General features: G+C 35.7%; 1 protein-coding gene across 1 annotated transcript in view; it reads right to left on the bottom strand.

Annotated features, from left to right (window-relative positions):
- The window catches only part of PRKN (parkin RBR E3 ubiquitin protein ligase), a 1,801,990-nt gene that overhangs the window by 594,749 nt on the left and 1,193,813 nt on the right, over window positions 1–13,428 (bottom strand). Inside the window, exon 7 of the mRNA XM_020986759.2 lies at window positions 2,482–2,618. Within this exon, the coding sequence (XP_020842418.1) occupies window positions 2,482–2,618 (137 nt within the window). The remainder of the gene's footprint in view (window positions 1–2,481; window positions 2,619–13,428) is intronic.

Below are 13,428 nucleotides of genomic sequence, written 5' to 3'. Positions count from 1 at the left end.
ATATATATATATATATATATACACATATTATTTTGTGGCCAAACTGCTAGGGATGACTCTCTCCAAATTTATCTGGTTCTCAGACCACAGACATGTGGTCTATGTGGGATGGAAACAAAGGCTTTTCACATTGGTAGGACTTACTAAAGCTTGGATTCCTTTGGCAGAGCCTTGGAAAACATAGGATAGGGTCACTTCCATGCCCTAATAGGCCCCAGGAAGGAGCTTGTATGGCAGTTAGCTCAAAATAGCTACGGCAAAAAGTGAGCATCAGTACAATTTTCAGTACAATTATTTCAATACATTATGCACCACAAAAACTTACTTAATAATTTTGTTTTTTTAAAGTAATGCTCATGGCATCCTTCCAGGCTGATTTATTCTGGTTCTAGTATAATGAGCAGCCACTGAGCATTATATAAAAATATACACTCTTCAACTCAATCCAAAGTATAGATTTTCCATGGTAACTCCCCTTTTTCTTAACAGAAACGAGTCAGTAAGCACTAACAAACACACTTTATCAAGCTATGGTACATACATAAAGCATGAATCTTTCAGTAATTGCTTCCAGTTTTCAAACTGAATTTGTGATCTTGTGCTGATGATCTGTTTGAACTCTGTCCCTCAGAGGATTAGAAAAAAGCTTCATGCTTACCCATACACAGATACACACACACACACACACTCACACATATCAAAATGACATTTCTTTTAAAATAGCATGAAGTATAAATTATTGGTTATCATGACAGGTACCTGAAAAATTAGAGAAAGAAATTTAAAACTAGTTGGTGGATAGGTGGATTTATCGCTTCCTAAAAAGGAGGAACTATGTCATTAACTTCCTAATACCAACAGTAGGTAGCCACTTGGGTTTTATTCTAGCTAAGGAGAACAACTTGACTCCTCCTAGACAGATATTTTGAACTTATGAAACAGTGAACTAGTATAAAACATTTATATCTTATAAAACATACAAACGATACCATGTTGCTATGGTCAGAGGTCAGTAAAGGCGTGTTTTGTTATAACAGGATTAAAATTACCCAAACTATAGCTTCTAACAACTAGAAGCAGTGATGTCATAGATTAAGGACCCATTGAGCAGTGAGAGGCTTGGAACAGCTGAATTTTCTCCCTCTGTACCCAAGAGGCAAAGGGTTCAATAGAATGCAGACAAAAGTTGGTTTCAGAGGACATGCATGGCATGGAGGGACTAATGTTGGGTCCAGTTTTCAGGGCATGCTATTTATCATGACACAAGTTTCAGAGAGGCCTCCAAAATTCATATTTGCCTCTGTTCTTTGAAGGTAGGTGTGCCCATGACCTTCTGACCATAGTTATCAAGGACAGATAGGATTACGACAGCCATAACTGATGAAATGCAATAAGGAATTTTGACTTAAACTCTAAAAATAATGTACATCTATTTACTGTGTTCCCTGTCAACAAGACAACTCAGATGATTTGAGACTTGACATTTCTTTAGAGATTTGTCTTTCAAAACTGCAGTGGCAACTGATAAAAATAATTTCTAACAGATGTCTTTGTTAAATTTCCTATTAGCACTTGAAGATCAGGGCACACAGTTAATAACTTATTTGTTTCAGAGTTGAAGTTAGTATGTTGCTAAAATCTTAACAACTTGGAAAACAAAATGTTTATCTGAAAAAAATATACAAATTTGCTTGTTACATAAATACTTTTTAGAGCCAAGATGACATTTTAGAATGATTATTCAAGGACTAAAGTACTCAAATGACTCTGTGATCACATCACTGTGAATATTTCTTCCAACAACGCAGGTCTCAACATATCCACAGCTTCTCATGCTATATGACTCTTGTATGTCTTCCCGTTAGTTTGGTACAGGGGGTTCACCCACCATGCTAAGGACCATGCTTACTATTTGCAAATCTCTGGGGATACCAACAGAAAATTCACACATTTCCTGCTTTTTAGGATCAGCTCACACTAGTGGCTCTACAAAGACTTTCTACATAAACTCAGTTTACACTGATCAGCACTGCCTACAAAATCCTACTAAATATATTGTCTGTACCACATCATTTACTGCCACACCAATGTTAAAGCTCTCTCTACAATATGACTCTAAGTTCTTCATAGGCAGAGACCATATTTTATACTCCATTTATGGTTCTATAGTGTTTATAAGTCTTATGTATGTATTTTGCTCTAAAAAAAATACTCATTGGCTGATTTCAGAAATGATATCATGATACCCTTGCGATAAATCCACAGAGATAGGTAATAATCCACAGAGGTACATACATAAATATGAAAAGAATAAATGTTTATATATATATATATATATATGCATATATGTGTATATACATAAATATAAATGTATACTTTGGTCATCAAGTCATTAAGAGAGGTTTGCTTAAGCTATACTCAATTTTAAGTCAATAATTCTTTTTTTTCAAGTTGGTTAAAAAATTTAAAAGATAGACTTACCCACACAAGGAAGGGAATAACCAAGCACTGGATCATAAATGAACTGTCGATCATTCAGTCTTGTCACACAGTATAAATGGAAACAGTCTAGGCAAATGACATGGCGGTGGACACACTGGAACACCAATACAGGATTTCTAATAAGACAAAGTAAAAAAAAATGTCTCATTACGTAATACTTATTTCATGGGAATGGGGGTGGGAGCAGAGAAAGGAGGGCAGAAACAGAGGCTTAATATATACTATGGTATAATCTTTTAAAACAATTTTTTTCAGGATTTTAGTTTTAGGGTTTTTTTGTTATGCTAAACATGACAAACCTGAACATTTCCATATATGTATAAAATTAAAACCATTATGTATAGAATTTGAACAACATTTCCATATGTATAAAATTAAAACTATTATGTATAGAATTTGAAAAAATAAACTGTACATTCAACACATTTGCTTCCAAGATGTCCTGATTTGTCTATTTCTCTGTCTGCTCTTTTTTCTCTTCTTTTCTGTGCATTAAAAAGTTCCATTGCTAATATTTTTTCCCTTTTTTGCTAGTTTTTTTCTTCCAGCTGTGCTCACCTTTCCTGCCTCAAAAACAAAAACAACTCTACCTGTGACTCCAAAAAGCTGTAGCATATGCAGTGGCCACACTCCAGGTAAAACCAGTTTGGCAGATGGGCTAAACCAGGTTGAGAGTAACCAATGTACCTTAAACCCATCAATGAGTTAGGAGGATGTCTACCCCAAGCATGTGAAAATTTACCCTGGTGGAATGAGTGGATGAGAATAATTTGTTCAGTGGTCATGAAGGCAGCTGAAGCAGGAGCTGTGGAATGCTTACAGTTAGGTCAGCTATCAAAGATGCCAAGGTCATCCACTGCATCCCAAATCATCACCAGTCATCTTGATTTTTGTCTTGCTACTGGACTCACGACTCTGGAAGACAGTTGGGCTGACAACTTCACTACTGTAACTCTACCTCACTTTAATCTAATTCGAGTGTGAATCAAGACATCCCCTTATGATGACATTGGTCCTCTTCAAAAATGAAGGATGAACAATAACAACAATAACAAAAAGAAGTATGGCGAAGGAAAACACAGCCACCCCTAGGCAATGTCTACAATGTCATGCTTCATCCTGTCAGTTTCTATCTATCAGTTCTTCATGAAGAGGTAGGAAAGATGCTTCATCATGAGTCTACTGAAGCCACAGTTAGTCATTTTATGGATCACAGTTTTTAAGTCTCTCAAACTTGCTGTTTATAAAGCTGTAGTTACTGCATAAATTGCTTTCTCAGTTTTGCTCACTTTACTCTGTGTTTGATCATACGTCTTCCCACATTTTTGTGAATCTTTTCTTTGTGTCATTTCTTGTGGCAAAAAGTAATGTTCTATTCCAATTGTATACCATGGTTTGTTAAAGCATTCACCAACTTACAAATATCATCTTCATTTCCAGTTCTTAGCTACCACAAAAAAAGTGTTGATACAAATATTTTGTATGTATGAGTCCTTTCCATCTTCCCCATTCTAGTGGTATTGTTGAGTTAGCAGATACGTAGATGTAATCTTAAAAGTTTCTACAAGTCATTCTTTTCTGTCTGATTAGGAGAAAGACTGGACCTGAGAAAACACTGGCACAGGGAACTCTCAGTCGAGGAAATTCCCTCTATCCATGTGGGTTAGAACTCTCCCTGAAACTTATATTCTTAGAGAGTTGTCTAGAATACGAAGAAGCTGAGTGATTTTCCAAGAATCACACAGAACTGAGACTTAAACTCAGGTCTTTCTGGCTGCATATTTTTTTCTGTTGAACACCTACACAATAAAATACTGAGCCCCTATAAGTATATACTAAAATCTTTAAGTTTAAGTAAACCTATAAAATATATGCCTATTATTTTCTTAATTGTTTTGCTTTTTGTTCCATCCAATAGCATGACTTATTTCATAATCCTTGATGTCTAAATTCAGAGTATAATGACAAGGAAAATCAAAATACTTTAAAATTAAAGGTAAACAAACATTCTCTTTGATTCTATGCTTCAGATACTAAAAAATATCTCATTAACATAAAATTCATAGTTGGGAAAAAATAAGTCTTCTTATCTAAAAGACCTTTCCCTCTATTTTTCTGTTTACTCCATACTCCAACCTTTAATGTTCTCCATTCAAAGGTGAAAAATTGCTCATATGTGCATATGAATAATCACTTCAAACTTTGAACTTCTTGCTTATTCTTGCTTAAAATTCCCAGGGCTTCTCTATATATTTTTGTCATTAAATGAATGAGTCTGATTTTATGTGAAACACTTCACATTTCACCTATTATTTTGAGACAAAAAATCAGGCACTTTGGGTATTAAGATTTTTATGATATTGCCCATTCCCCATGCAACCATTACATAAAGGCCACAAAACAAGTATTTGTTAACTTCATAATAGTTTTGAAATGATTTTGAAATGTCTCCAACAACCCCTTCCATTAGCAAACTCAAGTTAAACAGTCAGTTACCCTAGTCTGGGCAATATAGAGCAAAGGCGGTGTCTCAATTGAACAAATCTTATTGGGGCATTTCAGCATAATGAAAAGACTTCTAGAATTCAGTTGAGAACTGCCTTTTTTTCCAGAAATATTCAATAAAAAATATTCTATTGCCACAAAAAATTAGAATGGTCCCTTGAAATTAATTTTAATTAGACAACAGAACAGTCACCAAAAACCATCTTGATAAGGCCATACTTGAAAAAATTGTCAAGGAAGCAAAGTTTGTTTGTATTCTCATGTGGGTAAAATGGATTATCTTTGCAGTTATGCACATCACGAGTTAAATGGATCATGGTTATAATTAGGGGCAGGAAGCCCATAAATATTCTATTTAGGTCAACAATGATTTGCGGCAGGCTAGTAACCAACTCCATCTTAGTTGAATATTCACACATCCTGCTATTTTGGTCACATATTATATGCTTCAGTCCACTCCTCCCTTAAACAATCTCACTAAAAATATATGAATAGCTTAAGGACTAAACCTCTAAATTTACAGATTTCCTGATGCTTGCTGTTCGTCCACAAGGTGCTATCACAGGGCCTCCTTCCTGTAAGCAAATCCCTTAATAAAGCCTGGCCATGTCACCCCGGCTTTGGGTAACTCTTTCCTTACAAGAGCATATCATTGGCAGTTTTGGTGTCCCAGTCCCTAACAGTCTCTTTCTTCTCTTTTCACTCCTTTTTAACACCATTCTCCACCAGTAACTTTTTTTTTCTCTTAGGAACATTTAGAGGAAGGTTTGGTCACTTCCTCACTTTTTCACCCCCTGAGTTTGCATGTTCAATCAATCAATAAACATTTATTGAGTGGCTACTATGTGCCAGGCACTGTGCCAAGCTCTAGGGATAAAAAAAAAGACAAAAAGATAGCTCCTGACTTCAAGGAGCTTAACAAGCTAACGTAATCTAAGGTATTCTTTAAGCCTTTCTCCTAAGTGCTCTTCTCTTATTTTTCTTGGAGAACTCATCAGTTCCTACAGGTTTTATTACCATTTCTATGCAAATATAGCCCTAATTCTTTTCCTACTGTCAATATCGTTTTGGACTGATATCAGTAAGCAATTTAAACTCAACATGTCTAAAATAGATAGAGAAATACGGGGGAGGGGGGGAGAGAAAGAGAGAGAGAGAGAGACAGAGAGAGACAGAGAGAGAGGGAGAGAGACAGAGAGAGAGAGACAGAGACAGAGAGAGAGAGAGACAGAGAGAGAGAGAGACAGAGAGACAGAGTGAGCACACAACCTGAAAACCTTTGGAAGACTGAATTCTTTCCCCATGCTCCAACAGCCACCATGAGACAAGGAACAGTTAGAGCTGCACCTAGTGACGTACTTCTTCAACATGGCCCTATTGAGGCCCGAGATACATTGAAGAGCTAGGGGATTTAGAAAGAGAGACCTGGATCTCTAAGTATTTGTGAATGCAATGAAAATCTGGAGGAGTATGCCAACCAGCCTAGTACTCAACCACTAGGACCCTGACAACTCTGTAGTCAAGAAAAATGGAAGTTTATTCTAAGATTCTGAACTTCTGGGTTTGATTTTCTCTTCCTCTAGTGCTGAAGTAAAGAGGTTAAAATATGAGGAACTTGGTTACATACAATCCGAGAAATTTTACCTTGGAAAGTTGGAACTGGAAGTAAGACTGTACACTTTGTCTAGTACCTATACCTAGTGCTTTGGAACATTATATAGCTATATCTATGCTTCTATCCAATCCAAATAAATTGTTTGTTCAGTTATGATCTTAGATTGAGGTGGAATGAAATAACTTAATGAGTCTTGAAAAGAAGAAGAATTCTATGTTTTAGGACTTTCTCCATGTATTGATAATTTATGATGATTTTTTTCTCCCCAAAAATATTGTTTTTCATACAGGATGGCTCTTTAGGAAATGGAGGGGGAAAGGCACTTGGGATAACTATAGTGATGTAAGAAAAAGAAAATATAAATACAAACTATTTTTAAAAAATAAAAGGAAAATGGGAAATAGCCAGTGAGGGAGGGAGGGGCCATACGAATGGCATATCATGATTGATACATACACCTTGGTAAGAGAGCATCAGAGGTAGCAATGAGCAGTGGAATTATTAGTAACTGACAATTATTAGTGATTGACCTGCCTGAGGGCAATGACTGTAGACAGAACAAGGTAAACAAAAATATATTAGATTTTTAAACTGAAATGCTTTCTTAATTAGACTAATAAAAGTTGTCCTTATTTCACAGCCATCAGAAAATAAGTGATATATCAAGACTAGGTTTGTTCAGGGTGAACCTATTCATATTTTATAATATGAGTAAAACCTACTGTTTTGTCAGTAACAAAACCAAAAAATGGGTATTTTATAACCCTTTAAAAACATTTTATCTTTTATATTCTGGTGGACATATAATGATTCTTCTCCATCTCTCCAAACTCCATGTTCTTAGTTTCAAAGTACATTGAGATCCTCATCGAAAAAGACATGCAAGTACAAATTACTGTTACTAAATGAATCAGGCAGCCCTTGAACTTCAAAAGCTTCAGAGCAGGCTGGTAATTAGCTGCTAAGAAGGACTCTGTCATTTGAAGGTGAAGAACATGTTTTTTAGGAATTTAACAAGGTTCTTGAGATTTCACAGTGGTGCTCCTAGTTTGCAGAGCAGAAGGTGGTGCCAACCTGATATTTTGAAAGCTCCTTGTTTATGTGGTGACTGGTCAGTGGAAAATAAATAAGGAAGATAAAACCCCAATCATATGTCCTTCTTTCCTTTGAGAAGGTAGGAAGAGTCCAACCACACTCCAGAGGGGAGACAACTAAGAAGAATTCTTTCTAGGAATTGCAGAGCTATCTGGAGGAGATGCATGAAAACAGCACTCATAGTAGCAATGCACACTGTATTTCTAATAATTAGAGGCTCTTTGTTCAATGTACACATTCAGGTAATTCTATTTTTGTTGTTCTTAGTTTCTATCTAAACCAGGACAGAGGTGCAGAGGTCACTCACAAGCCTCATACCAATATTGATAGACACAGAAGCTTCAAACTGCAGTTTTTCAGAAACAGGCTAGTTTGCCATGTCTTAAACAGCTCGATGGCCCTCTCCCACCACGGGCTTACCATGTTGTTGCAAAAATTAGTGAAGAAACCTGATTGCTTTTTTTATCCTTCTGCAGCTTATAACTCCCAACTGTATGTGATTCACTAGCCTCATTCTCCACTACAACAGGGAATACAGGCATGTGTATCATCAGGCCCTGTAATCTGCAACATCCTTGAAAATCATGGATTTAGAGTTGGTCCCTAAAGACCTACTGCAGAGGTTCCTAGCTTTTTTTCTTTTTGTCATGGACAGTCTGGTGAAGCCTATTGCACTTCTCTGAATAATGTTTTAAAATTTATGAAATAAAATATAGGATTGCAAAAGACACCCATTATATTGCAATATAATTAGCAAAATATTTTTCTTAAATAAGTTCAAAAAGACTCTCAGATTAAAAATTCATGATCTAATCCCAACTCCTTCATTTTACAGACAAAGAAAATAAAGTCAAAAGAAGCTAGGCCTTTCATAATCTGGCTACAGAGTAGAAGACATAAAACTGGAGATAAAGAGAAAGAGGGGAAAAGAAAGAATCAGAGGTGGAAGAAAATCTAACATAACCCATCATGACATTCTGCTTCTCTTGTAATAGCTAAATTTCTGGCTTTACTTTCTTTGATTTTACCATAGAGGGGGAAATACACACACACACACACACACACACACACACACACACACACACATCCATAGATCAATCTCTACAGCTCTAAGATGCCAATGATGACCAAATTGTTGGCTGCCTTTGTAAACAGTCTGGAGTCATTTGTACTTTCTTACTTGTTCCTTCCTTTTAAGTAGGTTCAAATTTTTCCAAAAAGTTGACAGAGAAAATAAAATGGGCATAATTTCCTAATTTCATCTGAGAAAAAACTGGGAGCAATTTGGTTCTTAAATAACACTAAAACCAATGCTCTTAAAGATTCATTTGTTTCATCACAATATTTAATTTTCAGATGATTCCTCTGCATTCATTTGTATTTTTCCTTAGTCAAGCATTCCTGGTATTCCATGAACTGGAAGTACTCTAATTATTTGACTTCATTTTTTACTGTTGTTTAGGCATTTCAGTCATGTCTGACGCTTCGTAACCCTATTTGGGATTTTTTTTGCAAAGATACTGGAGTGGTTTGCCATTTGCTTCTCTAGCTCATTTTAAAGACAAGGAAACTGAGGCAAACAGGGTCACACAGGTAGTAAGTATCTGAGGCCAGATTTGAACTCAAGATGAACCTTCCTGACTCCAGGCCCAGCACCCTATCCACTGTACCACCTGGCTGCATTTCAGTTTTAATAGTTCCCAAAACACTTCCTCCACTAGAGTCATACCTTTTCCCTTAGACTTCTCAGTTTTCTGCTTTCATATTTCTACTCATGCTGGTTTCTATTCCCATGATACTTCCCTCCTCTTCTATCTGACAATCCAAATCCTATACTCCCTTAAAAGCTCATTCAAACATGACTAAATTAATCACCTCTAAGAAGCCTTCTCTTACTCATCACACCACAAACACTCCAAACTGATCTTCCCTTTATTGTGCATTTCCCTAGCTCTTATCTAGAATATCTATTTCGCAGCATATGACTATATGATGGATATATTTTGTCTTGTAACTTCTTTCAAGGAGTTTTGTGTCTATATGTCCCATTCTTCACAATGAGATTGTGTATTCTTCAACAGCAGACACTTTTTGCTTTTCTATTACACAAACACCTAGTAGAGGTCTATACAGATAGTAGGTATTCAATATATGTCCTAATTGAACTGAAATTTTATGGCATATCCTTTAGCTGCCTTTGTATCTTCTATTTTGCTCTTCTCTTATGCCCCCTGACATCCTGTGTAATGGCTACTATAACTGCTTTCCAGTTTATTTGTTTTTTCTTTTAAGTATATAAAGCAAGTTTTCTGAGAGCCATAGCTATTTTACAGTTACCTTTATATTCCAGATCCTTGTTTCCCAGTCCTGGCCAGTTTACAATGGTTCTTCCATTGGCCTCATCTCCTTGCCCCTAAAGTATGCCTCCCATTCATTTCAGACCATCTCACTGAATCCTAGGATTCAAAGAAACATCCCAGCTCTTTTCTTCTGTGTCCTTTAATCTTCCTCTAGGGTAATCAAGACAGGTAACTTAAATTTAGGATATTCCATAAAAGATCTCCAAAAGAGGGATGGGGAAGGATTTTTCTAGCAGATCCTGGTTCAGGCAACAGTGCCAAAAGATTTTTTTAAAAAAACTCTAATCCCAACCTAACATAAAGGTTTCTTGTGGCAGGCACTTAAAAGACTATTCAATGCATGGTCAAAAGAATGAATGAATGAGATCTGAACTGCTGAGATCTCATGAAAGGAGATGTGTTTGAAGGATTCAATTATTCAACAACAAATCAATGGAAAGATTAAAATAAGCATAATTTCCTCATTTTATCTGTGGAAAAGTTAGAAGCAATTTGGTTCTTAAAGAATGCTTAAAGATTCGTAGTTTTCATTATAATATTTAATTTGCAGAACCCTCACATATGCCCACTTGAGGTAACAGTCAGTCCCTAAAGACTTTCTCCAATGTCTCTGTACATAAATAAATATAGCTGTTTGTATTTTAACAAATCTAGTTTTAAAAGAGTATTTTAATAAATGAACACAAGTAGGCTAGCCAAATATCATCTATAGAATAATTCAATTCTTACATAAAATTGCTTAATTTTTAATTCTCAAAAACCAATATTTAACTGAAATTTGGCAAAGACTGACAGTTAAAATTTAATAGACTACTGGCTAATTAAAACTAATAAAAATGAGTGCCCAACACTGTGTCTGAATACTAAGACACCAGAACGAAAACCTGAGCCCACATATGACTTGAATTTATTATGCTGGTCATCCAAGTGGGCAATCGAAGTCCTTGATTTAAGAAGCTAATTGATAGACTTGACTTTCATAAATTAAGGTAGACTTCCATACAGTTAAGATTGGTATTAGTCTAGAGGTGCAGGAAGTAATCACATTAGGTTTGCATGGCTGCAGTACTAGGTGATGTTTTTATAAACACTGGATCCAGAAGAAGTTACATTAACCACGTGTTCACCCTGGGTGCCAGGATTCCTAACTCTAAAGTCCTGACTCTAAGCAACATATGACATTCAGGAAGTAATATAATTTGAGACAATGATCTAGAACCATAAGATATATCCTTCTCTGGAGTGGGAGAGATTTTAGGGTACTAATAGAAAAGTATAGCTTGGATTTTCTTGATTTGATCTGGGGCTTAGTCATCATTCAAAATGTTTTACTCAACCATGAGCTGTCCTTCCATTTTGCATCAGTATACATTTTCAAAATTTTTCTCCCTGATGCTGTCCTTTTTCTCAGTCAGCACAATTTTATTTTAGAAGAGAAATATGTGAAAAATCATTTAGGAATATGATAATGGTATGAGTACAGGAGTCTTGCCTTCCCCAAATGGTCTAAAGGTCAAGCAATATATCAATGTCTACTATGGAAGGTAAGCTTCACCCAGTTCAATTAGGTCTTCAGAAATCCATCAAACAACTAAGTGTACTTCCTAGAATAAGATCTTTGCCCACAGGTTTGAATGGTATTAGAATCCATTAAACTTCCCCATCTCAACTAAATTCTCTCTTTCCTTACCTAGACCTTGGGTTAATACAAATAATGTATTGTTCAACACCCTTGAATGCTTACATATGTTTGGAAAGATCCTTACTTTAGCTCTCATAGAAACATGTGTCCTTGCTGTGTTTAGACTCTCCATATCTTTTCTCCTATAGGAAAAATGTCCTGAGGTATTTCTTTGTACTATCCAGATTTTATGTATTCAATTTTACCTGATTTTAACCAATCCTATAACTAAGAGTCTCTCTTTGTTTATACCCTAGCTTTTAAGAAAAAGGATAAAATTTTGTAAATTATGATATTATAAACACATGTATGTGTATGTGTGTCTGTATATCTACACACAAATTTAGGTAGAAGATGGGAACTTGTCATTTTGCCTCCCTCAGGAACTCCCTTTTCTTTCATTTTCTAGTGGTTCTACCATCAGTCTATAATGTAAAAATCTGTGCCAAAAATCACTTGCATTTAAGACTTACTGTCTTATCAAAATCTTATAATCATGTTTGATTCACTTTCCTTATCTTCACTGCCCTATTCTGAAAACCTTGAGATCATTAACACCCCATTTATTCTATTCTTCACTTCCATTGTTGCAATACTTCCTTCAAATATTTTATAATCCTTTGTTTACATCTCTTGTACTGCATAGTTTCTTCAGTAAGTGCTAGGCAACTATTCTTTTTGCCTGTTTGATAGAGTAATACAATCATAAAACTATTTTTCTTAGTATACTGATCTATAATCTTTTCATTCCATAAATGTCATATTATAGAATAAGCTGTATCACTATAATTTTAAATTAAACATTACAAACAATATACGATAATTTTAATATAAGCCCAATACTTCCTTTGTTCCAAGAAAGATCTGTCTTCAGAACATGTGTATTCACAGAATAAAGTGGGAATCAGGAAAGATATGAGTTGAGAAACAGAATAGGGAAAGTGAAAACTGTCCTAGCTTTTACTGAAGCTTAAAAGTATGCATTTATGCTATCTCATTCATTCCTAGTACTTAATAGGAATAAATTTAACAGTTTGAACTTGAAAGTACCATATAGGAGATATGCTACATTAGGGTATTGTGAGCTCAATATAGGGGCAGGGTCAGCTGGGTGGTGCAGAGGATAGAGTTCTAAGTCTGAAGTCAGAAAGACTCATCTTCATGAGTTTAAATCTGGCCTCAGACACTTAACAGATGTGTGACCCTGGGCAACTCACTTAACTCCATTTGCCTCAGTTTCCCCAAATGAAAATGACCTGGAGAAGGAAATGCAAACCACTCTAGTATCTTTGCCAAGAAAACCCCAAATGGGGTCATGAAGAGTTGGACACAACTTAAATGACTGAACAACTAGAAGAACTCAATACAAGTTTGATGAGTGTGATATGGGAATGAAAAACAGCAATGTAATGTTAGTCTATAGCCCAGGGGTTGGGAACTTGCAGCCTCGAGGCCACATGAGGTCCTCCAGGTCCTCAAGTGTAGCCCTTGATTGAATCCAAACTTCACAGAATTCATCTACACGAATATAAGTAAAACATCCAAAACAAGAGAAGACTTTTAGTTCTTTTTTTCTTCTTAAAGAATAGCTCTATCAACCTCTGACTTTACCAAAACATATCTAGGGCACTGGGTCCAGTTCTCAGACAACACAATTTAGGCAGGGGACC

This window comes from Phascolarctos cinereus, unplaced genomic scaffold (assembly GCF_003287225.1).
Source record: "Phascolarctos cinereus isolate Bilbo 61053 unplaced genomic scaffold, phaCin_HiC Scaffold_5;HRSCAF=322, whole genome shotgun sequence".
Lineage (NCBI taxonomy): Eukaryota > Metazoa > Chordata > Mammalia > Diprotodontia > Phascolarctidae > Phascolarctos > Phascolarctos cinereus.
The sequence above is the reverse complement of the archived record's forward strand: the minus strand, read 5'-3'. Positions and strand labels throughout refer to the sequence as shown.